The 23,421-nt window shown below is 49.9% G+C and overlaps 1 protein-coding gene across 1 annotated transcript in view; it reads right to left on the bottom strand.

The window, feature by feature from the left end:
* adamts18 (ADAM metallopeptidase with thrombospondin type 1 motif, 18) overlaps positions 1-23,421 on the bottom strand; it is a 42,530-nt gene that overhangs the window by 18,006 nt on the left and 1,103 nt on the right. The window contains 9 exon segments of the mRNA XM_028956435.1: positions 4,723-4,871; positions 5,567-5,662; positions 6,549-6,702; positions 7,224-7,361; positions 8,952-9,057; positions 9,513-9,672; positions 9,834-9,917; positions 9,993-10,192; positions 10,629-10,905. Coding sequence (XP_028812268.1) covers positions 4,723-4,871; positions 5,567-5,662; positions 6,549-6,702; positions 7,224-7,361; positions 8,952-9,057; positions 9,513-9,672; positions 9,834-9,917; positions 9,993-10,192; positions 10,629-10,905 — 1,364 coding nt within the window.

Raw genomic sequence — 23,421 nt, 5'->3', positions numbered from 1 at the left:
TCCCGAGGAACTAAAACACAGTCATTCCCCATGACAGCAACAGAGGTCCCGCTTTGCTGAAAGTCACATCTGTGGTTCGCAGCAGTATGTTCAAACCGCCACGCCGCACTGCTAAAGGGGCCATGATGGCGGGGCAAACATGTGCCTCCTCCCAAGCAGCAGGGCCACAAGATGGACCACATGAAGAGATCGGGAAGCCAGGGCCCTTAGGAGGACCCGCGGTGCCCACGCGGTCCCCACAGGGCTCCACGGGGGCACGTACTGCGTCGGGCACTTTGGCGTTTAAAGTGGAGGGCAGTCCCACAGTCCAACCTCAAGGCTACCAAGCCCATTTTACAGAAGCGTGTGAGTATATTTCTGGGAGTGTGTGTGTGTGTGTGTGTGTGTGTGTCACCATGTTTACACGTGGGAAACCGCTGCCCGATGCTCGTTCAGGAGACAAGATTGACCCGCGCCACTTCCTGAAGTTCAGTCTTCGCCTCGGAGTCTGCTTAATCATCAAAGAGCAGTAGATAGCCAACCCCACACATTGGGAAACCCACATGTGTAGATTACAGGCCATTCGTACCGTGTTTCATGGCAAATATGTAACTGGCAAGCTGATATATCAGCGAAAATGAAAGTTCAAACTTAGAACCCTTTTCCAAGCATGCACAGGAAAACCTGAAAATCGGTTTTCACAGACACAGCATGATCCACATACGACTGATAACATTAATTGCCATGTTGTAAATAGTTTTCTGGGGTCACCCTTTCTAACACAGAAGACCAGAACCACGCCTGTCACATGCAGTCCGCATCAGACTGCGCTGCTCTGTTAAAGTGACCACCGTAAACCCCCTGGCTGAACGGCTGCTGGGGTCCTTCTGCTACAGTTAGGGTACGAAGTCGCAAATGTCCACATGTTAAAGTGCTTACTGCCGGGGCGAGGGCCCACAGAGACGGCAGGGGGCTCTTTCACGTCTCTCGGTGGCATCTGGAGTGGTTTGTTTGTGCTACAGTGGCTCTTTTTACACAGAATGTTGCGCCTTAGTTGTGTGTAAATTGTTCTTTCAGTCAGCATCAGACTGTCATCTGTGTATGAAAGGACAAAGGGTGTGAAACTTTGATGACGCATGATGATTTAGAGGAAAGTGGGGGTGAATGGGAAAGAACGTGAGGAATTACGAGTATTTTGTGCAGTAATTTGTTGCGCCAAGCCTCATCGCGCTGGGCTCATGTCCACTCTACCAAACCAACCAAACACGGCAAGCACTGTCCTTGAGTATTAAAACGTATAACGGCCTAGCGATGGTCCGTGTGTAGAGCAGACACTCGCTCTTCTTTCTGCTTCCTGAGTGGAAAGAGTTTGAAGAATGTGCACTACTGATGTCCCCAGAGGCCATAAAAAATCCAAGCGACAGCCATGAGAATGAACGTTAGCGTTTTGTCGGAGTCACCCTGTCTGTCGGAACCTCTTCATTTTCTCAGCCGTCCCCCCGACCTTTGCTCAACATTCATGTCAACCCTCACCCGCTCCTCCGCCGCGTCCCCTCATCAGTCAAACGACATCCTCTTCTGTGTTTGTCTCCGCTCTCCAGTAACCGCCATTTAACTCTACATCACAGGCCCTGTGCACCGCCCCCTTCAGAGAGACTTCCCCAGCCGTGAGTAAACAGAAGAGCTACTCTTGATAAGTGACCCCCATCCCCCCCAAGACCCCAACACCCCAGCACACCAGTATCTCTTCCACCGACCACCCTGACGGCCAACCATCTCCTGCACAGGCCGAAGCCCCGCTGATCCGGGGGTCAAGACCTCCACGGCCCTCTGTCCGCGAGGGTCTCCCCCTTAACCCGGTGCCCAGTTAACATCACAGAGGGCACACTGCCAATTAACAGCCCGTTTTCTGCACTGTAAAGCAGCTTTACGACATGGTAAGGCATGCAACCCGATCACCAACAGTCCCTCGTTCTCAGCGCTTGGTCCCGGGCCAAGAGATTTGTTTTATTGGCAGCACCATCAAAAGCAGGCAGGGCAGCCCAAAAGAAACGAGGGAAATTCCTTTATCACAAGGCATGTTTATTGGTAAACGCTGAGCCGCGTGATTGAGATCGTATCTTCTGCCATGGGCCACAAACTGCTGGCTTCCACTGGCAGCCTTGCAGTGGAGACGGTAAGAAAAGGAGGGTGAAGGGCCAACGAGAGCTAGAGGACCGAATCCATTCATCACCTGTTAGGCTGCAGGTGCTCTCTTGGTGTGATAAGTCTGCGGATCTTGATGTGCCGATGTCTGGAAGAATCCTACAAAGCCTCGAGCTACAGGACAGCTCTGTTTTAATGACACTAATAAAAGATAATTATGGCTGCAAATAAACTGCACACAGACAAATTGTGTCATTTTTGTAATGGTACATTGTGGATTTAAAGCTCGGATTCCATATTCTGTCCATTGCTATAACAGGGTGAAGATGACAGTCAAAAACAACGGGGGTCAAACTCAGGCTAATCCCTCCCAAACAAGGTCACTTCAAAAGACGTTCTTCGCCCATGGAACAGATTCCAGGAATCGAATTTAGATGATTAGGCCGAGGGTCTGATCACATCGCAAATTCTTCTCACGTCACAAGCCCCCATGTCCGTTTCTCCAAATTAGGCATAGAAATGCGGAGCTACATGAAGCAGAACTAATTCATGCACTGGGGAGGCAGGCGGGTCTCAGGGTGAGTATCCACCAGAGGACGGCAAAGACGGACCTTAACAAATCCCTGACTACACACCCCCCATCATCAATGTGCGAGTAAAAGGGGTTAAATAGCTGCATTTGGTACATATTTAAATGCTAGCTGGCACAGTAGTTACATGCTGAACGCCGTTTCATAGGGGGATTCCTGTGAGCTTTGCATGTGTCTCTGGACGTTGCGGAGACTCGAGTCCTCTACGCAGAGTCCATTACAGAAACTTCAAAGGGAGCGACAACAATTCGCTAACTGCGCCCCAGTACGTCCTCCGAGGCTTGAACTATTTTGGCGCCCCCGCTAGACGTCGTATAACAAACTTGTCAGGATCTAACAACCAGATTCACGCAAACAAGGGTGTCCAAGACCAAAGACTCTCTGGGATCTGCAAATGGAAAATGACTTGGACGTCGTTCCATATTTTGAAATGAGACAAATCTCTGTTTTTTTGTTTTTTTTTCCCCACACCATTATTGGACTGTCTTACACCGCACAAGTGGTACCCCCATATTTACACGTCTGTTTTTAAGTTTAAACGGCTGGAAACTGCGAATTTCCCCCTGGGACGAGTAAAGAATATATCTATAAGGATTTTGGACGCCATGTCGATAGCTGCAGGCCTTTCGTCCTTTGAGTCCGGCCTACAGGAGCGTCTCCTGCGTGCAGCGGTGTTAGCAGGAGAACTTTATTAGCTTTGTCTGCGTGCCTAAGACATCAGCATTCCGCTCCCGTGAAATAAAGTGCGGCGCTGACGGGGAGCCGCCACTTGTTCCGCCCGCCCGGAGAACCACCTGCTGCACTGGAGACGCGGTCCCGCCGCAGCCCGCTGTCCAACGCATTAAGGGGTTTAAGGCTCCGCTTTATTTTCGCTTTAACCGTGGATGGAACATCTGCACTCACACATGTCTCAGCCTTGGAGATCGGTGATTGGTGTAACAGATTATCTGTTCCATTAATCACTCCGTTCTCCGGCTGTCGACCCTACTTTATTCTTTTTTTTTTTTTTACTCTCTCACTTTCCTACAATGCTGCACCGCCACAGATGTCCCCATTAAAACAAAAGCGATAAGTGAAGTGATTGTCACATGTGATACACAGCAGCACAGCACACAGTGCACACAGTGCAATTTGTCCTCTGCATTTAACCCTTGGTGATCAGTGGGCGCCCGGGGAGCAGTGTGTGGGGACGGTGCTTTGCTCAGTGGCACCTCAGTGGCACCTTGGCGGATCGGGATTCGAATCGGCAACCTTCTGATTACGGGGCCACTTCCTTAACCGCTAGGCCACCACTGCCCCCTTAATAAGGTTAAAGATACGTTGCTCCATAGAGCACATTGTTTGTCCTTTTTGTAACATTTACATGTAATAAATTCTAAAAAGAATTTTTATTAAACCTTTATTATGTGTTAAATCCTCACATCCCTGACGACAGTCAAAGAACCAAAGAGCTACAACCACCTGTCAATCACAGCAGGAACCCTCTGTGTTTCTCGCGCTCGGGGCAGAGCCGTCACCTTCAAAGGGCCAGACCTGCACTCACGGCAGCCTCTAATCTCAGATTAGAGTGCGGGTCAGAGGTCGGGAGCAATCTGGCTCCCGGTGAGGCTGCAGATCGTTTCTCGTGAGCAGAGATCCTAGTTAAAGGTGTGTACAGCTGTGTGTGTGTGTGTGTGTGTGTGTGTATCATCAGATTTGGCAACCAAGCCACGAGTGAAACATTGAGCTCTTTGTTTAACCGTGGAAAGGGAAGATTTCTCTGGCACGAGGACGCTGGGTCGGCTCTGCTGTCCAGACAGTATCAGCTGATGCGATAGACAAGGCTGACAGAACTGGGATTTGAGCCACGTTTACCTGAGTCATCAACACACACACACACACACACACACACACTCCCACGCGGAGTAAACCAGCAGGAAGTGATGGCCTCAGTTCGACGATGATGAGTTGCTCGAGTCTGTCTGTCTGCACAGTGCGTTTTGCACATCTGGAGTCTGTAGCTTCTTACCTGGGGCTGTTGCAGAAGCGCTCGCGGGACATCACCCCTCCCCCGCACGTCCTGGAACAGTCCGACCACTGCGACCACCCGGACCACTGGCCATGAACGGCTTTAGGGCCGTGCTCGCCGAACTTCACACACTGACCTCGCCGGCACCACTGCAGGGGATGGAGGGATAAGAGAGTCGGTGCGGACCTCTCCTCGGACCGCCGAGGTCCCTGCGCTGGGAGGCGGCCCAGCGGCACACCTGGAGGAGTGCGGCGAGGAGAGCCAAACCACACACTCACACACTTCAGCACCTCTCCCCTGCTCCCCCTATCGCCTTTCACAGCGGAAAGAGCACCAGCGCCCTGTGTCCTTACAGACCCTTTAACAATGCACAAAGCTCGACTGCAGGAACATTCATCTTTTGCATATTGTGTATTTCTAAAAAAAATGCATGTACGATAAATACAAAGTCTAACAACTGTAGGGCCTGTCAAAGCCCATTGAGACATACTGTATGTGATTTTGGGCTATATAAGAAATAAATGTTGTTGTTGTTGTTGTAACACTAAACCTATTTCCACTATAATTTCGGAATCGATTCATAAATCACTGGACAGGACCAGAGTCTATTATTTCTAAAGGACAGGAAAGATGCTCCAACCTGGAGATAAGCGGTTACTAGACCTGCAGTGACCAGTGAACCAAACCTGGGCTGGTTTGAGATCATTTTTTCTGCACCTACATTATCATGGTTGATTAAAAAAACACGCGCTGAATTCGAAACTATATATATATATATTATTTTGTCTTATTACACAAAATCACAGCGAGAAATTTCTCTCTCAACCTTGACACACACACTCACCATGTCCGGCCCACAGATGGTCCCCTCGGCAGCAGGCATGAACTTTGTCTCACACCGGTGCCCTGTCCGGTGACACCACAGCGACTTACAGATGTCCTGGGAACACACAACCAGACATAGAACATGAACAAAATCTCCTTTTATCACTATCCAACGACCGCAGCGTCCCTTAACCATCATTGCTGTGTTTCTCCCCGAATGAATCGCACTGTTACTGTGGCATCTGTTTCCTCCCATCATGCATCAGCAAAACGGGAGATGAGAGGCCGGGAGCACTGCCCAGCTGGCACCGCGTCTGAAGGGTGGAAACCTGTTTTCGCTGATGTAGCGCCGTCGATCTGCGCGTTAGCCGGATTTAATTAGGACCTCGTTCCTCCACATCTGTGACGCGGAATTAGAAGAAGGGAAGGAGGAAAAAAAAAAAATCCGGGCCCACGACCGCGCTAAATCCCTCTTAATTAAGACAGTCGCCCTGTGTTCACAGTCTGCACTCAAAACACCATTCAGGATAAGTACTGGGCCTGAGGGGGGCACAACAATGCCAACCGGGCTCCGTCAATGGGACTGAGCTATACCTTAAGGGCTAATCCCGATGACCCATGCAAAGCATGTCCATTTCCCAAGCCCACCTTCTTTCTGTAGGTCTGTGTCTCATTCAAGGGTCATTTGCATGTCAATGTATGTATTAGATGTTAATGGCGCTGAGTATGCCAATGGAGGCCTGACTCCCACTGTTGGCCTTCTGTGCACAGCCTGGGTGAATGGGAGGTGAGCTCCAAGGCTTGATGAATGGCTACTCTTCCCTGAGAGTTTAGCCCACACGATGAAAGCCGGTGTTTGTGTGCGAGAGGGGCCACGGAGCCTGGAAAGGCCCACAGCGGCGGGACAAAGGCAGCCCCGGACCGAGCCGCTCCGCTCCCCAGCCGGCCCTCCGGGGGCCTTCTTTATTCGGAGTCAGACGGACGCAGTAAATCGTAACTACCTTCACAAAGTCCAGGTTGCAGAGCCTGGCCTTGGAGCCAAACTGCCACTTGCACTGCGTGTCGGCGTCGTACAGCTGACCCGGGAGCTGCTCGGGGTATTTGTATTGGCCGATCTGCTTGGGCTCGTCCACTAGGCAGGATGCCTGAGCAGTACTTTTTCAAGATGAAGCAAAGAAAAAAAGACAGCAGATGAATACACCAAACATACATGCATGTCAGCACATATCTGAAAAATGACAGACTAAGTAATTACCAGTGTATGGCTTTGAATCTGAACATGCAGCTGAAAGTAGTAGCCTAGTGGGTAACACACTCGCCTATGAACCAGGGCCCATGTCCCTGTAAGTACTGATTGTAAGTCGCTCTGGGTAAGGGCGCCTGATAAATGCTGCAAATGTAAATGTAAGTATGCACAATAGACTTTTTGTTATGGTTTCAGTGAAAATGAACTGAGCCGCAGCAACGCAACGTTCTTGCCCTAAAAAGTAGTAAAAGTCACAAATTGAGGGGAAGATCTGTTCACCAAAAAGCTTTCCTTTACCAGCAGGTGATGGCCACCTCCCAACCTTTTCCTGTACCACGTGTCTTTGCTATATGTGACGTGTGGATGTGACTTTTGTGCAATTGTGCCTCCTGCCTCGCCCTCACACCGTGACCGCGAGAGTGGCACTCACCCAAGAAAGTGGCTGAGGTACTGCCGGCTGCAGGCGGACCAGGAGAAGACGCCGTTGTTCCCAGCCAGGGTCGGAGACATGATGTTCCCCTCGGCCTTCCGGCAGGGATTTCCCTCCCCGTCGTGGATCATTCCAAAGCTGAGCGAGAGAGAGAGAGAAGGAATTTACCCAAGAAGACCATTAACACGCCGCCTGAGGCCAAACACGCCTCCCAGAGTCCTGCACGTTACCCTACAACCTAGAACCCCCGACTGACATGGGCCACGCACTTCACACTCGCACTCACCCCTGGGTTGAAACAGGAATCATTTGTTTGCAAAAAAGAAAGACATGTTGGGGTAAATCAGCGCGTGACGTTAGCAGCGAGTTTTTCAATCACATATGTATGTATGTTGGTTTTTCAATTGCCGCAGCCGATAAATTGCGAAAATGCTAAACAACAAAGCTGCACTTCCACATTTCAAAATAAAAGTTCCAAATGGAAAGACAGGGAATGGTTTTGTATAAATATAGTGCCTCTAAGCTTGGGGTCAAACTGCATGCGTAAATCCATCATGCACTTTCACACTTGCGAAAGCCGTAGATAATAGGGCTCGGGTTGGGGTTTAGGGTTTTATTTTGAAACGTTGCGCCAGGACTGGAATAGAGCGGCCGTGCAAGTGGAAGAGCAAAAGCCCCCTTCCTTTTTCCTTGGGTGGGCGTAACAGAACATTATTGAGAAGCGCTGGGTTAAAGGCATGCGGCCTGTGTAGACGGTCTTCTCACGTCTCCATAATTTGCCAGTGATTAATGTTCTTTGGCAACGAAGAGTTTTTTTTTTTTTTTTTTTCTGTTTAAGCCCTGAACAATGTACATATTCAAGGAACAATTCCTGTTCATTTGACCGGAGCAATTAAGGCATGGAGAAATGATACGTTAGCAGCCTGAGGTTTCTCGGGATACAGGTTCTTTCCAGTCTGTGTTGAGGCCATGCCAGTCTATAAAGTAATAGCTCTCGCCGTAAAAAAAACCCCGAAAAGCTTTGATGTCAAATATAAAGTCTTTTTCATCTCAGTGGAAACCAGTAAACACAAACAGACTCCTGCCGCGCAGCGTACATATGGTTTCACACACTGTCGTGGAGAAAATGAAGCAATAATAATATGTATGGGCAAAACTGTGTTGCTGCGACGTATTTCCTCGAATCAGATAGCAGTTAACGCTTTATGGCTTACTTGTGTTTACAGCGGTTTGTCTAAATCTGTGGCAGCAAGTGCCTCTTCCACTTTGTAAGTCAATAAATCATGTACATAAATCATCTTGAATTTTGGGGCGCTGTGGTTAGCACGTTCCAATTATAGAAAAAAATTGCATTCCGGTGGGGATTACACGTATGATTTAAGCAAGGGAAGAAGAATGTGTAATTATAATTACATTGCAAGTTCAATTAAAGATATGTCATGTAATTTTGGTGCCTTTGATCAATATTACCTTTAGCAACATATTATGCCCATTTTGTTTTATCATAATAACATGTGTATATTGGAAGACTCTCATTGTGGAATCGTAGTCCTTCCGGTTTATTTACGGTGCTTTTAATTCCATGATGCACAACTTCTTCACTTGCCTGTCAAGGCAACATAATAACTTGCGATTTCAGGTCACCGCATACATCGGCAAGTATACAAACCGTAGAATAGTGCTGCAACCGAGCACTTTATGAGGCTGCTTTTGCCGGGGTGCACGTACTTGTGGCCGGACTCGTGGGCGATGGTGAATGCCAGCCCCAGTCCCGTGTCCTCGTTTATGGTGCAGCTTCGATACTTGCTGCACATCCCGCTGATCGGCGCGAAGCCTGCGCGACGTGTAGTGAGGAGAGAACGACAGACGAACGTTAGCCGAGAGACACTTTCAAAGCGAACGTCAGGCACGCAGACAGGCATCCAAGTGAATAGGCCGCGGATGGAGCCTCAGAACTACCGTATCAACCATATTTGCGGTTTGGGGCCGTCGCGGACCAGGTGAATTCCTACTGGTCCGGGCCAGACCTTCCACAGTCCACCCGGTCCTGAGGGCGACCCCACGGCCCCTACGGTGGTCTAATCCCCCGATGCGCCTGCCTCTAATCCTTTTCACTGACCCATTTTTTCCCCTGCACTTCACTTCCAATTTGGGATTTTTTACTTCTTAGTTTTTTTCTCTTGTGACTTATTGTTACGAACAATAAATATCGGGATGCATCGTACTTTTTGTCTTTTTCGTCCCTCATTCCAGCCACAAGCATCCTACAAGGCATCCATTAACGCTCACCCAAGGTGTCGCAGGGCTCGTTCTTCCAGGAGCAGATGTCCAGCCCGGTCAGCAGGATGGCGTGGTCGTGGCGCTTGCCGCTTTTCCCCACGAGGCCGGACTGCCACTGGCAGAAGCTGTTGAGGGACTGGTCGGCGTGATGATTGATGTTTAGGCCCAGCTGAATAGCGCAGAGAGAGGACACGCCACTATAAACATCTCACACAAAGATCTCTCGGTGCATGAGAATTATCGCTCCAGACAGGTTGTGATTTTAAGGAATTCCTCTGGCTCACTTGGCCATTTTGTGTTTATCTTATTACTTTGAATTATTCCTCTTACCGGATCTTGTTCAAGCAGAAGCAGGCTGACGACCACAATGTTGATATCGGTGCCAATGGTGCCATCTTTAAAAAGGCTGGAAACCTGGTCAAGAGGGCATTCTTTTTAAATTGGCCCTGAGAACGCCGGGTGAAATTTTTACTCCGCTGCAGCTCTCACCATGTTCATGACGGTCAGGACGTAGGTGGTCACGTTCTCCCGGCCGTGTTTCTCCAGCATCTTCCTGTCCGCCACCACCAGCGTTTCCACGTTCAGGCCCCCCACCTTATTGGACGTAATGGGTGATCGCTTGGCCCTGCCCGGCTGCTCGAACTCGTCAGGCATGACAAAGCGGTCATCAGTGGGAGGCTTGGGAGTGTCTGTGAGCAGGAAACGGGAGAGAGCGAGAGACAGAGAAAGGGGTGTGTACTGAAAAGTGGCTCGGGCGGCCTTTTTCCTGTCCTTCTGGGTGATGAAAGCACAGGTTGACGCTGAAGGTTCAGGAAGTATTCACCTTCATTCACTCCATTAGTTACTTTGTGGAATTCATCTCCAAACATATGTAAATATTCCTATTGTGTATAATAGAACAGTTTTTCAGTAGGAACTGTATATAAACAGTATATAAACTGGAGATATATATATATATATATATATATAAAAAGATATGCATTTTGCTATGTAGCTTGGGAAAAAATAAACTTTTTTTTATCAAACGTCTGGACGTCAAGTCATCAAAAGCATGTCTACTGCATGTCGGTTAATGCATTTTCCACATGCATTAAGATCAAAGTAAAAAGAAGTTCCCTTACATACATTGCTTGCGGCGTCCACAAAAGTGTTGTCTCTGCAGCTTTCCGTGCTGGTAGTCATGGTGACGGTGGTGGTGGTGGTGCCGATGGCCATGGTGATGAGACTCTGGGACCCTGGAGCTGAGGTGGGGACTGTCCGGGTTAACGTGGCGCTCGGCCGAGCGTTTGTAAAGCACGTGTGGGTGGTGACCACTGGGGGCGCTGTAATTGTGCCGTGCTGCCAGATATTGGGGGAGGGGGGCTATGAAGTATTCCTCGTCTGGCGTGCGGATCAGACCTGACTGTAGACAGAAGAGAAACACCGGAATTTCAAAAAGTGACCAAGCAGATCCCGAAAATAACGGCATTGCGATGTAACGTCGCTCATGCTGGGTTGCTCAGTGACGGAGTGTAGAGCTGGTGTTGAGTAGACAACACAGAGCCACTTTGCAATCTAATCTGACCGCAAGAGGACCCGAGGCTTGGCGCAGACAAGCCCAAAAGAGAGTTCAGCTATCGACAGAACACGGTTCGGCGCAGCCTGGATTCCACATGCGGAGGTGGTCGCTTCAAAGCCCCTCCAGCTCTGAACCTGGCAGTAAAAAAAAAAGGAAAAAAAAAACAGCTGTGCAAAATGCTACACGTGTCAGTCGCCATGGATACGGAACTTTGGATGTGATAAACAACGCGGAGCGCGTTGGCCGCGGGCGAGGAAGCGGCGCCTTTCACCGGCCGATGCGCGTTTTGCATTCGGGCATGAGACACCGTAGACAGTTGAGATCGGAGACGCTTTAAAAGCCCTTTTTAAAACCCTGCGAGTGCTTCCTAATTAAAGAGGCCTGTTTCTGTACACTGTACACACACACACACACACACACACACGTGTTCGGAGTGGGCTGAGAACTTGAAACAGGCCACATGAAGCTGCCTGTGCAAACACATTAGGGTCGGCGGGTTATTAATCTTCCAGCATGGCCGGGCGCGCTGCGAAGCGGCGACGGGATCGATCCGATTGGCGGGCCGAGACGAGGCGTTACAGCGCGGCCCCTGGGAACTCTATCAGCGAGACTTTAAAAAGCTGCCGCTGACGGAAAGGATCCAATATTGGTTTTCTTCGTCCTAAGTGATCTCCCTGGAGGTGGGCTGTGTGTGTGTGTGTGTGTGTGTGTGTTTGTGTAGATCAGATAGCCTGGCGGAGGGTTAAATGACGGGCGGGTTTGTGGTGGGGGAGGCGCTGTCAGGCATTACAGGCCGGGCTGATAAATGAGGCGCTCGGGCAAAAGTTAGACATTAGCCTGAATCCTGACACACGTGAGCACCTCAGACGACACACACACACACACACACACACATTCGACATTCGAACGCGTGTCCAAAACGAAAAGCCGGGCGAAATTCATGTATTCCCTTGCAGGGGTCACGCGCTCCGATTCGCAAATTAGGCCTCGTGTGGCGGCGCGATTAACGCAATTTACAAGCGCTCGGCCCTCGTCGCCTACTCGGCTCGTAAAGCACGTAAAGCACCTCCTTTAAAAAGACGTTAGCGTGTCCTGCGGCAGGCGTATTTATGGTGGCGTAAAAAAGAAAATGTAAAAAACAATAAAGCGGCATTCTCCGCTGACTGCTTTACGGCGGCGTCCGACACGTTCGGGTTCAGCGGGAGGAGCAACGTGGTCGATTACGCTGATTTAAACGATCTTGCAATTGTACTCCACCTTTTGTGTTTTGCGAACACGCTCCCCCGTCCCACTAAAACGCGATCCCCCGCATGGACGGTAACGTTAATTCAACGCAACGGCAGCGTCCAGCTCACAGCTGACAGCCTTGGCTTCGGCTGGAGGTGTCGAGTTACCGCGGCACTCGCCGTCCCGGTCTGTCACCGCCGCGGTGCCAGACAGACGATAAACGCTCGGCCCGTCTGAAGGGGCGCAGCGTCGACCCCGCTGTTCCCATCCATCCCTGAGTAACAGGCGAGCCGCCCGGGGACGGCCTTTCAACAGCAAGGAGCGAAGGCAAATGGCGGAGTCGAAAGCCCGGCAGGGTCCATTTGTCAGCGCGCTCCTCAGGCCTGTCTACAAACGTTTTACGTGAACGCTGTACTCTACACTTGGCCAGGAGAAGCTGGTGCAGTTAAGCAACAATAAACATGAGGGTTATTCTGCGCCCGTGGAGTCGCTGGCGAATGCCGCTCAACTTTCTGTTATACTGAGCAGAGTAGCACGACCTGTTTTCATAGCTAGTGGTTCCAGGGATCTAGATAAGACTATTTTTTAAGCCCTTATAGAAAAAACGTTTTTTATTTAAGCCCTCAACACTTCACGTGTGGTAGTAGTCTAGTGGGTAACACACCCGCCTATGAACCAGAAGACCTCAAAGTCCAGGTTCAAACCTTACACTTACTTCCATAGCGTCCCTGAGCAGGACACTTAATATCGTAAGGCGCTCTGGATAAGGGCGACTGACAAATGCTGTGTATGTAAATGAAAATTGGCCCTAGCAGCACTCAAAGTGTCAATAATGACAAAGATTGACCTTCTGCCATGAAAAATAGTTCTGTCAGGATGGCTGGACATGGCGAGGAAGGACGCATACGCGCGACGTCACGAGGTACGTGGTAGACAGGACAAGGGAAACGTCACCAAACAACGACCCGACAGCGATCAGACACAAACAGGGCAGCTTTATACAATCATACACAGGTGGACACAATTACACAGAACAGGAAACATTACACAGGATGAACACAAAACTCCGGTCCGATCATGACAAGTTCCTATCTGTTGCCATTCAGGCCTCTCTGCCAATTTCACTTCCAGATCAGAACTAACAGTGGTAATGTAATACAGCAATATGATGAAGCGGCAGTAAATACAGGGCTTATCTTCTCGGCGTATCTTTTCTCTTCACCACTTCCACACTGTCGTGCCCTGACGGTAGCTGAAACATTAGCGCCGCTCTCTGTGCCACCCACACCACCCAAAAGCAGGTGGCAAAGTAAGCGGCGTGCCCAGAAGGAGGGTCGGGACCTCCCCCGGCGAGGCATTTGTTGTGAAAACACTGGCAAGCCATGGCTGAATGCCACCGCCCGCGGGGCCCATCCGCTCCCAGCACCCGAAGTCTGCCACCCGGGCAGGGGGGCTGCCAGCGTCTCACAATGCACCTTGGTCCCTCCTTCAGAGCGGAGATCAAAGGAGCCTGGCTCCCCCCTGTCATTCACACGAAGCCAAGTCCCACACTCTGTGCCGAATATCAGATGATGGCAATGGAGTGTAATGGCTTCAGACCCCCGTCGGTCCTTCGAGCTATTTCTGGCTGCCTCTGGTTTCAGCCTGTAAATGTTTGTTTATGATGTTAAGATGTATTTTCTTCTACGTCAAGACGTCAACTTGCTCTCAGATCATTCCCAGGGCTGAATTTAATGAGGAAGCGTTTGGGGTAAAAATAGATTCTGCCGCAAGTGATGAGGAAAAAAAAACTCCCCAAGACAGGGGCCGGCGATGCCATCCAATCACATTTTCACCAACATTAAACATCAACTCAAAAACCTCGAAGAGCCCGGACTCTCCTCAGTCAGTGTGTGTGTGTGTGTGTGTGTGTGTGTGTGAGTGTGAACCCATCACAGCTGTTTCATTACACTTTCCACTGTTAAAGTGCAACGAACTTCACGGCAGTAAAAGTGTCCTTTAAACACACACAAACACACGCTCCTTCAATGAAGTGCATAGCTGCTGTGTTTTATCCTTGCACAACACACACACACACACTCCGCCTGCATTACACAGTAACATGGAAGCCTGTCCAATGCAAACATGCGCAGCTTAAACCGTAACAGAAAAACCTACAATTTGCCATCGCAAATCGCAGGATCATGTTCTCCACTAATAATAAATATGACGATATGAAACCCTGTTATTGGCATAATTACAGATAAGACTTCAAAGATTTGCCATAAACTGATACGTGCTACTTGACGAGACTGAGAAGTTCTTGCAAAACAATGCGGCAGATTAGTCCCTGAAATAAAACAAAGATTATTCATATTACTGTCAGCATGTGGTCCCACCCGTCCACCCACAAAGATTCACAATGGAACGAGAGAGGAGCACAAAACCCTGGACGCAGCTTCAAAGTCACCTTGCGGTCCCCTCTTTCTGAGAACGACCCCTCTTAGCACATTGTCCCCGGACCTCGTCAGCTTCCTCCCGACGACCTGCCCCCTTCACGCCCCAGAGCGTGTGATGTCATTGTCCCGACGTCCCCTCCCGTGCACATCAAAACACACTCACTTGTCACACATGCACCGCATTTGTCTCCGCGAAACGCGCCACGGCTTCACGGCGTCAGCAGATGGAGGAACCTCGCCTGGTAATGGCAGGAAATCGACCCGATCTGTGGCAAGGAGGCCATGTTTCTGGAGATAGCAGTTATTGCATTAGTCACGACGCAGCAAAATCTGTATTTTTCTGTTTATGAGATTTGAATTAAAAAGCTGTTGACAGTACTGATGGATATTGGGTGTTAGTAGCCTAGTGGGTAACACACTCGCCTATGAACCAGAAGACCCAGGTTCAAATCACGCTTACTACCATTGTGTCCCTGAGCAAGACACTTAACACTGAGTGTCTCCAGACTGTCCCCGTAACTACTGATTGTAAGTCACTATGGACAAGGGCGCCTGGTAAATGCTGTAAATGTAAATGAATATTGCCAGATCGTAACCAGCTGACGTGTGTCCTGCATCGCTTCTCAATTATCGTGCTCTTTCCTTAAACACACCTGAATGTTTCTACAGTGAGACATTAACTATCATTTTATTGAATCTGGAAACAAGCACTTAATAAATGTAGATTTAAGAAATCATTTGATGATTTTATAGCCCATTATAAACTATTACATTACTGACATTAAACTGTTTCCAATGAAGAAAAAACTGTACAACATTATAGCTGTTAAACATCAGAGCGTGTGACAGACGAGAAAAATATCTTCTCATGTTCCTTCATATTGATGTGTCAAGTCCTCTATTTATCTTCACAACTCCGCAAGAGCTACAGCGTATAGATTACAGGGATCGACTCCCCTGCTAAACACCACTTCACTTCATTTCCTCCCCCAGACCAGTAAACAGGCCTCGCCTCGCGACCCTCGGAGCAGCACGATCCATCTTCGCGCTGCCTAAAGGGCATCCGAGATGCGAGGAATTGGCCAAAGAACCGCCGCGCTCCGAGGTCTTTCCTACAGAACTTTGGTGGGCCGGCGCCCGTGCCTGATGTGGTTCCTTCAAGCTCCCTGACATAACCAGTTCTGGCTGTGTCAGCGCAGGACGCAAATTTACTGCCTGTCCCAGGGTCCAGTGGGACAAGCAGAGGGGGGGGGGGGCATAATTAGCCACTCTTTGTGTAAACTGGCGACCCTTTTAAAGATTCCAACCATGATATTATATGCTCTAAATTAGTAAGTGCTTACATGCTGCTAAAAGCAGGGGGAGAACTGTGAGAAACCGAAAGCTGGTTATTACGAGTTGCGACTGCATTCCGGCTCCGAGTCACGTCTGCCCGCAGCGGCGACTCCGCACATGTGCTGGAGAAGTGTGCCACCTCTGCCTCTCAGGCAAATGTGCTTTTAGCAGCAGAGCTCACAGTCTGCTGCCACATCTCCTGCGGTGAACTCTAGAGTGAGGACAGCCTTTGTTGGTACAAAATAAGGTGAAATGTTCTAATCTGTCACCTTTGCCGTGCACATGCTAATACTCCCTAGCGGTTAAAGAAGCGGCCACGTAATCAGAAGGTTGCCGGTTCGAATCCCGATCCACCAAGGTGCCACTGAGGTGCCACTGAGCAAAGCACCGTCCCCACACACTGCTCCCCGGGCGCCGGTCATGGCTGCCCACTGCTCACCATGGGTGATGGGTTAAATGCAGAGGACAAATTTCACTGTGTACACCGTGTGCTGTGCTGTATCACATGTGACAATCACTTCACTTTACATTTCCGGTTTTCGCCATTTATACAGTACAGGCCAAAAGTCTGGACACACCTTCTCATTCAATGTGGTTTCTTTATTCTCATGACCATTTACGTTGGTAGATTCTCACTGAATGCATCAAAACTATGAATGAACACATGTGGAGTTATGCACTTAACAAAAAAAGGTGAAATAAGTGAAAACATGTTTTATATTCTAGTTTCTTTGCTCTGATTACTGCTTTGAACACTCTTGGCATTCTCTCGATGAACTTCAAGAGGTCGTCACCTGAAATGCTTCTCCAACAGTCTTGAAGGAGTTCCCAGAGGTTTAGCACTTGTTGGCCCCTTTGCCTTCACTCTGCGGTCCAGCTCACCCCAAACCATCTCGATTGGGTTCAGGTCTGGTGACTGTGGAGGCCAGGTCTCCACTTTTTGTTAAGTACAGAACTCCACATGTGTTCATTCATAGTTTTGATGCCTTCAGTGAGAATCTACCAACGTAAATGGTCATGAAAATAAAGAAAACACATTGAATGAGAAGGTGTGTACAAACTTTTGGCCTGTACTGTACATGTATTAGAACAGGTATGGACCATACAGCAGGGGTGTCAAAACTCGAGATCACCGCATACAAATCCACGATTACAGCCTGGCGACAACACACAAACTACATATCCCATAATGCAGTGCTTCAATTGGCTTGCCGAACAGGATCTTTAAACCCCCGGAGGAGTCTGTATAGCAGCTCCAAATTCTTTTCCCGCGCTGCAAAGTCACCAAAGCATCGTGCCAATTCAGTGCGTTGTGCGTTCAGTTTGTCAGCCAAGTCTGCACTGCATTATGGGACCTGCAGCCTGTGCACCACCAGGGTGTCACATCGCCGGGCCAGAACAACAGATCTATACTTTACTTTACTTTACTTTATTTGGCAGACGCTTTTATCCAAAGCGACTTACAATGGGAAGACACCAGCAATTCTCGTTCGATTTCTATAGAATATCAAGTATACAAACTAAGAGCCCTGATAAGGCTTAGACTTGTCATTGAAGAGCATGCTCGGAGAGTGTTGGGTGCTAGACTAAGAAAAATTATAATGTATTTATACATTTTGTATTTGTTTGTTCAATGTGTATGCATGTGTATGTGTTAAATTTGTCTGTAATATTTTTGGAATAAGAGGGTTTTCACCTTCTTCTTAAAAGTGGTGATAGTCTCGGCTAGTCGTGTGGAGGAGGGCAGGTTGTTCCACCAGCCAGGGACAACAACGGAGAACAGACATGATTGGATATACAAATTGATCTCGCGAGTTTGACACATGTGTCATAGAGGCAACGAATCATAAGAGAAAAAAAAAGCATGAAGAACCTCAAGATTGTAGTACAGCTTAAATAATTGAACCATGTCCCAGGTTCTACACATATTGTCCAATTTCTGAGATGACCACCCGTCCGCAAGTCTTTGATCCAATACACACTGCTCACAACTGGCCACTGGGGTTAAATGCAGAGGACACATTTCACAGTGTCACCGTGTGCTGTGCATCACAATGACAATCACTTTAATGGGGCTGTTAGAAAAACACCTAAGCACTGGGAAGCACCCAGTTCTTCTGTTATTTGGCAATGATGGTGGACATCATTGACTAACAATGGGATCACTGACTGGCACATAACGGACTATCCTGAACGACGCCACTCAGAACAATTGAAATGTGGTGGACCCCAACCACCATTTCACCTTCTGATTCCCTCGCACCACTGAGTTTGTCCCTGACCCCTGTCACGGGACTGTGACAGTAACACATCAGCGCCTGCCCTCCCAGGTAAATGTTTGACTGATTGATTTTGGCTGACGCCACGGCAAATATGCTGTGTGCTCTGAGACCATTTACATTTACAATGTAGCCAGAAATGAGAATCGAACCCCATTGGACCCACGGTTCGGCGTCACTGCCGATCCTCTTCGGCACAACAAATCGGTGGTGGTCCGGAAAACAAACAGTCCGATGACGTCTGCCGCTTTTATCAGCCACTTCCATGCGAGTTCCACGGCCGCAGAATGAGGAACTCCTGCAGTTCCGGCACAGGACGGTAAACGCGGCGGTAGAAAAAAAGTCGAGTTGCGGTGACAGCCCCTGATCCGGCTCGAAGGGAACCTCAAAGGAACCCCCCGGATGTCACCGGGCTACTTGCTTGACATGTTTGGCCAGGCCGGGATTATTTAGAGGGTGCCGCACTCAGCTCTTCTGAGCGGGCGGCCAGCCGAACGATGTTCGCATGTGGGACGCGAGCGGCGTTAAAGACGCCCGGGTCTGTTTGACTGCATCGTCAAAACTAAACACGCCGAGCCGGCGGGCCATCAGACGCCGCGACGGAGCCGCATTCCCCACGCGCACGCCGTGTTTGTTTGCTAAACGTCCTCGTCTAACCTCAACTTGCCGAGAAACTTGACTGTAAATCCGCTTCGATCGAATACGAGGCTCGCCGCATTTCCGCCGCGCTGGCCGAGAACGAGAAGAGAGGCTCGCGACGGCCACTCCATCCACAGCCATTTATCTTGCCGTCGCCCCGGAACGGGGACAATGCCCGTGACAGGCACATAATGGACAACGAGTCCCCCTCTCCCTGGCATCTCCCAGCAGCCACTACATCACCGCCACTGCGGAGACCACCGGGGAGTCTCGCTCGGCCCGTTTCCAATTCGTCCATCTTCCGATCTGAGGGGAGGAGGACGAGTACAAATGGCCGTGGATTCACCTGTAGGCCCTCGAGGGTCCAGGCGGCCCTTTTATCCCGCGCCTGCGGGGCCGCTTCGGCGTCCAGGTGTATTGTGGGATGAGAGTCGGGTCAGATTCCACAGGAGTGGACACTAACTGCTGCAAGGACATCCAATTAGATAACAGGCAAACCGCAACCGACTTTTAAATGATCTCGTTCTTTAATTATTCTGTAATTCTGGGCCAGTGGTGGCCCTGTAATCAGAAGGTTGCCGGTTCGAATCCCGATCCGCCAAGCTGCCACTGAGCCGCTCCCCGGGCGCCTGTCATGGCCGCCCACTGCTCACCAAGGGTGATGTTTGAATGCAGAGGACAAATTTCACTGTGTGCAACGTGTGCTGTGTTCCGTGTTGGTTCCTGGTTGTTTTCACCTGTGCCTGCCTGTATAAAGCCACCCTGTTAGTTTCTGTTCGCTGTCGGGTCATGTTCATTGTGTTTGGTGATGTTTCCTCTGTCACGCACTCCATGTAACAAGTCCCCTGTCTCGTGACGTCGCGCGTATGCGTCCTCCTTCCTCGCCATGTCCAGCCACCGTCACATGCACTGTTTATGCTGTTTATTTTTTGCTGCTCGTATCTTGTACTGTCCACTTTATGCCGTGACGTTGTAAATTTCTCACTTGTGAGACTAATAAAGGATCATCTTATCTAATGTGTTCATTTAAGAAGAGAAACTTACAATCTTTTTGTAGGTGTGTAATTATTTCTGTCACCCCGTCCCTGATCTTCCACTGATTCCTCATTCTAGATGACTTAAACCTGTGCCCAACGAGGTGCCACCAAGCAAAGCACCGTCCCCACACACTGCTCCCCGGGCCCCTGTCATGGCCGCCCACTGCTCACTGAGGGTGACGGTTAAAAGCAGAGGACCCCTTTCATTGTGTTCACCGTGTGCTGTGCTGCAGTGTTTCAAAATGACAATCACTTCACTTTCACTCAATCAAGCCCAACACTTCATTTACATTAACAGCATTAACCAGACGCCCTTATCCAGAGCAACTTACAATCTGTAGTTACAGGGACAGTCCCCCCCTGGAGACACTCAGGGTTAAGTGTCTTGCTCAGGGACATGATGGTAGTAAGTGGGGTTTGAACCTGCGTCTTCTGTTTCATAGGCGATTGTGTTACCCACTAGGCTACTACCACCCCGGTAGTACACTTAATGTGCCCTTAGACAAGAACAACCCTATTAGTTGACCTCAAATTGCAATTCTGAAATTTCCCTACTGGCAAGACTTGCAGGATGTGCATGATAAATAAGGCACATAAAGTGGTAACGGCTTCGCACTACCACAACGTACATTACAACTGTCTCCGGGCGGGGCTCGGCGGCCGCCAGGCCCCGGGGCCGAGTAAACACAGCCGAGGGCCCACAGAGACCCTGTCCACACAACTCCCGACTCAAATTCACACACCCCACTTACGAGAGCACAGCACCCGCGGGGGCACCGGGTAGATCGGGGCATCCGCGGAAAAGCCCGTAATCAGACGCTCCCGCGGACCGGTACGGACTGTGGGAACCGCTTGGCCCCGGCCAATCGGCATACGCGGCCGCTCCGAGTGTTACGGTTGGAAAAAACTAGCATAAAGCATAAAATATAAGTGCTGCTTAAAAATGTTTTGATATTCATAAATTTCCATTATGTTGTACAGTACAGGCCAAAAGTTTGGACACCTTCTCATTCAACGTGTTTTCTTTATTTTCATGACAATTTTCATTGGTAGATTCTCACTGAAGGCATCAAAACTATGAATGAACACATGTGGAGTTATGTACTTAACAAAAAAAGGTGAAATAAGTGAAAACATGTTTTATATTCTAGTTTCTTTGCTCTGATTACTGCTTTGCACACTCTTGGCATTCTCTCGATGAGCTTCAAGAGGTCGTCACCTGAAATGCTTCTCCAACAGTCTTGAAGGAGTTCCCAGAGGTGTTTAGCACTTGTTGGTCCAGCTCACCCCAAACCATCTGGACTGGGTTCAGGTCCGGTGACTGTGGAGGCCAGGTCTCCACTTTTTGTTAAGTACATAACTCCACATGTGTTCATTCATAGTTTTGATGCCTTCAGTGAGAATCTACCTACGTAAATGGTCATGAAAATAAAGAAAACACGTTGAATGAGAAGATGTGTCCAAACTTATGGCCTATACTGTATGTTTTTACGGAATATCACTGGCCCAGTTGTAAAAAGTCTATGGGGATGATAGCAATTTTTGCACAATGACCTCTGCTGCTCAGAGAAGGTCATGGTCTAATGAGACAGGAAATTAAAGATGGCAAAGCCTTCGCCTGCAGAGTGGTTGCATGGAAACCGGCACAAACAAGTCCGAAGTCCAAAGCGTTTGCCTGGTAGCCAAGGCTCATGGGAAAGGTCAGGGGTGAGTTAGGTTAGCTGGCAACGTGGCACGTGTCCATGGGGTGGTCCATGAGGCCCTTTCTACTATATGTAATCATTTCTTGGGAGAGTAGACGCAGAGAAGGTCTGCTCGCTCTCCGCTTGGTGGCATGGCCTGTTGCGGCTCGCCCGGACGTTGCGAGCGCAGGACTGGGCCCGCCGGGGAAGGGGGCTGAGCCAGCGACGCCGATTTATCTCTGCCGCCGTGCGTCCGAGAGGATGTGAGTGTCTGTGAACTTGCACCGCCGAGCGACGGGTCAGCAAAACAGGGGGGGGGGGGGTCACGCCCTGCGACCCGTCCGACTGGAATGAACGAGCCTCCCCCCACCACCGCTGCCATTTCAGCGAACTCAATAACTCTCTTTAAAAGGCGACGGCTTTGCCATGAGGAGACAACGCGGCTGTAATTTAAACGATTCGGGATTTAGGGCGCAAATCCACCCCCCCACCCCCCCCTACTACTCAATTAACCCCCCGAACAGCCGGTCTCCCATTTAAGCACAGAATCCCCCTCCATCTGTCGCCTCGTTGCGCGGCAGAACAGTAGTCGCAGGACGAGGAGCCCTGGCACGGCCGTCACGGCACGCACCGGTTGCAGACCCCGCTCGGCCGTCCAGTCCTGCCGGGGATCGGGGGGGCCGTCACTGCCGCTTAATCCGAAAGCCCTTCGAGGTGACGAGCAGGGGTTAAACTGGCCTCCGATCCTCGGCCTTTCATTTTGCGAACAAGGGAGCCCTTTTCCGGCCGAGAGTGGACGGCTGTTTAATAGACTGCAGAGCGAGGGAATCCTCGGTGGCCCCTGGGTCATCTTGGCGAATAGGAAAAGAGCGCGGAGAGGGGAAATAAAACGAGACGGGCGGCGGGTGAAAAGTAGATCAAAGACGCTCCCCACATTGTGCCGTCGGACAGATTTGAAAGGATGGGTCGCTGCCGGCTTATTGTGGAGAAGCTGGCACTAATGAAATGGACAATACAAAGATTAGCGCCGCCGGCCAAGCGGCTGGAGCTTCACTCCCGAGTTTAATTGCTGCGGAAAAAAAAAATAAAAGAAGGTGGAGACAGGGAGGCAGGACGGACGAGGGACAAAAGAGCAGGGAGCGGAGGAATAAGGGATAAAAAAGTACGGTTTTGCAGCAGGGACGCATCCGGGGTGGGACATGTGATCCCTGCGGCAGCCCGGCCTCTCACGGACCTGGGAGCGCTCCGTGTCCCGACATCCCAGCCTCCCTCCGTCCCACTCCTCTCTCGCTCACCCACTTCTTCCTCGACAGTCCCGCTTTCCTCTTCCCCGTCTTTATTCCCATTAAGATGGAGACAGGACGAACGAGGGACAAAAGAGCAGAGAGCGGATGGACAAGGTGGAGGAATAAGGGATAAAAAAAGTACGGTTTTAAAGCAGGGACATGAGATCCCTGCGGCAGCCTGGTCCAACAAACCATGGAGCGCTCCATGTCCCAACCTCCCAGCGTCCCTCTGTCCCACTCTTCTCTCGCTCAGCCTCTTCCTCCTCGACAGTCCTGCTTTCCTATTAGCTGGTAGTAGCCTAGTGGGTAACACACTCGCCTATGAACCAGAAGACCCAGGTTCAAACCCCACTTACTACCATCGTGTCCCTGAGCAAGACACTTAATCTTGAGTGTCTCCGGGGGTGGGACTGTCCCTGTAACTACTGATTGTAAGT

Source organism: Denticeps clupeoides, chromosome 16 (genome assembly GCF_900700375.1).
Source record: "Denticeps clupeoides chromosome 16, fDenClu1.1, whole genome shotgun sequence".
In the NCBI taxonomy this organism is placed as follows: Eukaryota; Metazoa; Chordata; class Actinopteri; order Clupeiformes; family Denticipitidae; genus Denticeps; species Denticeps clupeoides.
Note: the sequence above shows the minus strand (reverse complement) of the source record. Positions and strands in the feature narration are given on the sequence as shown.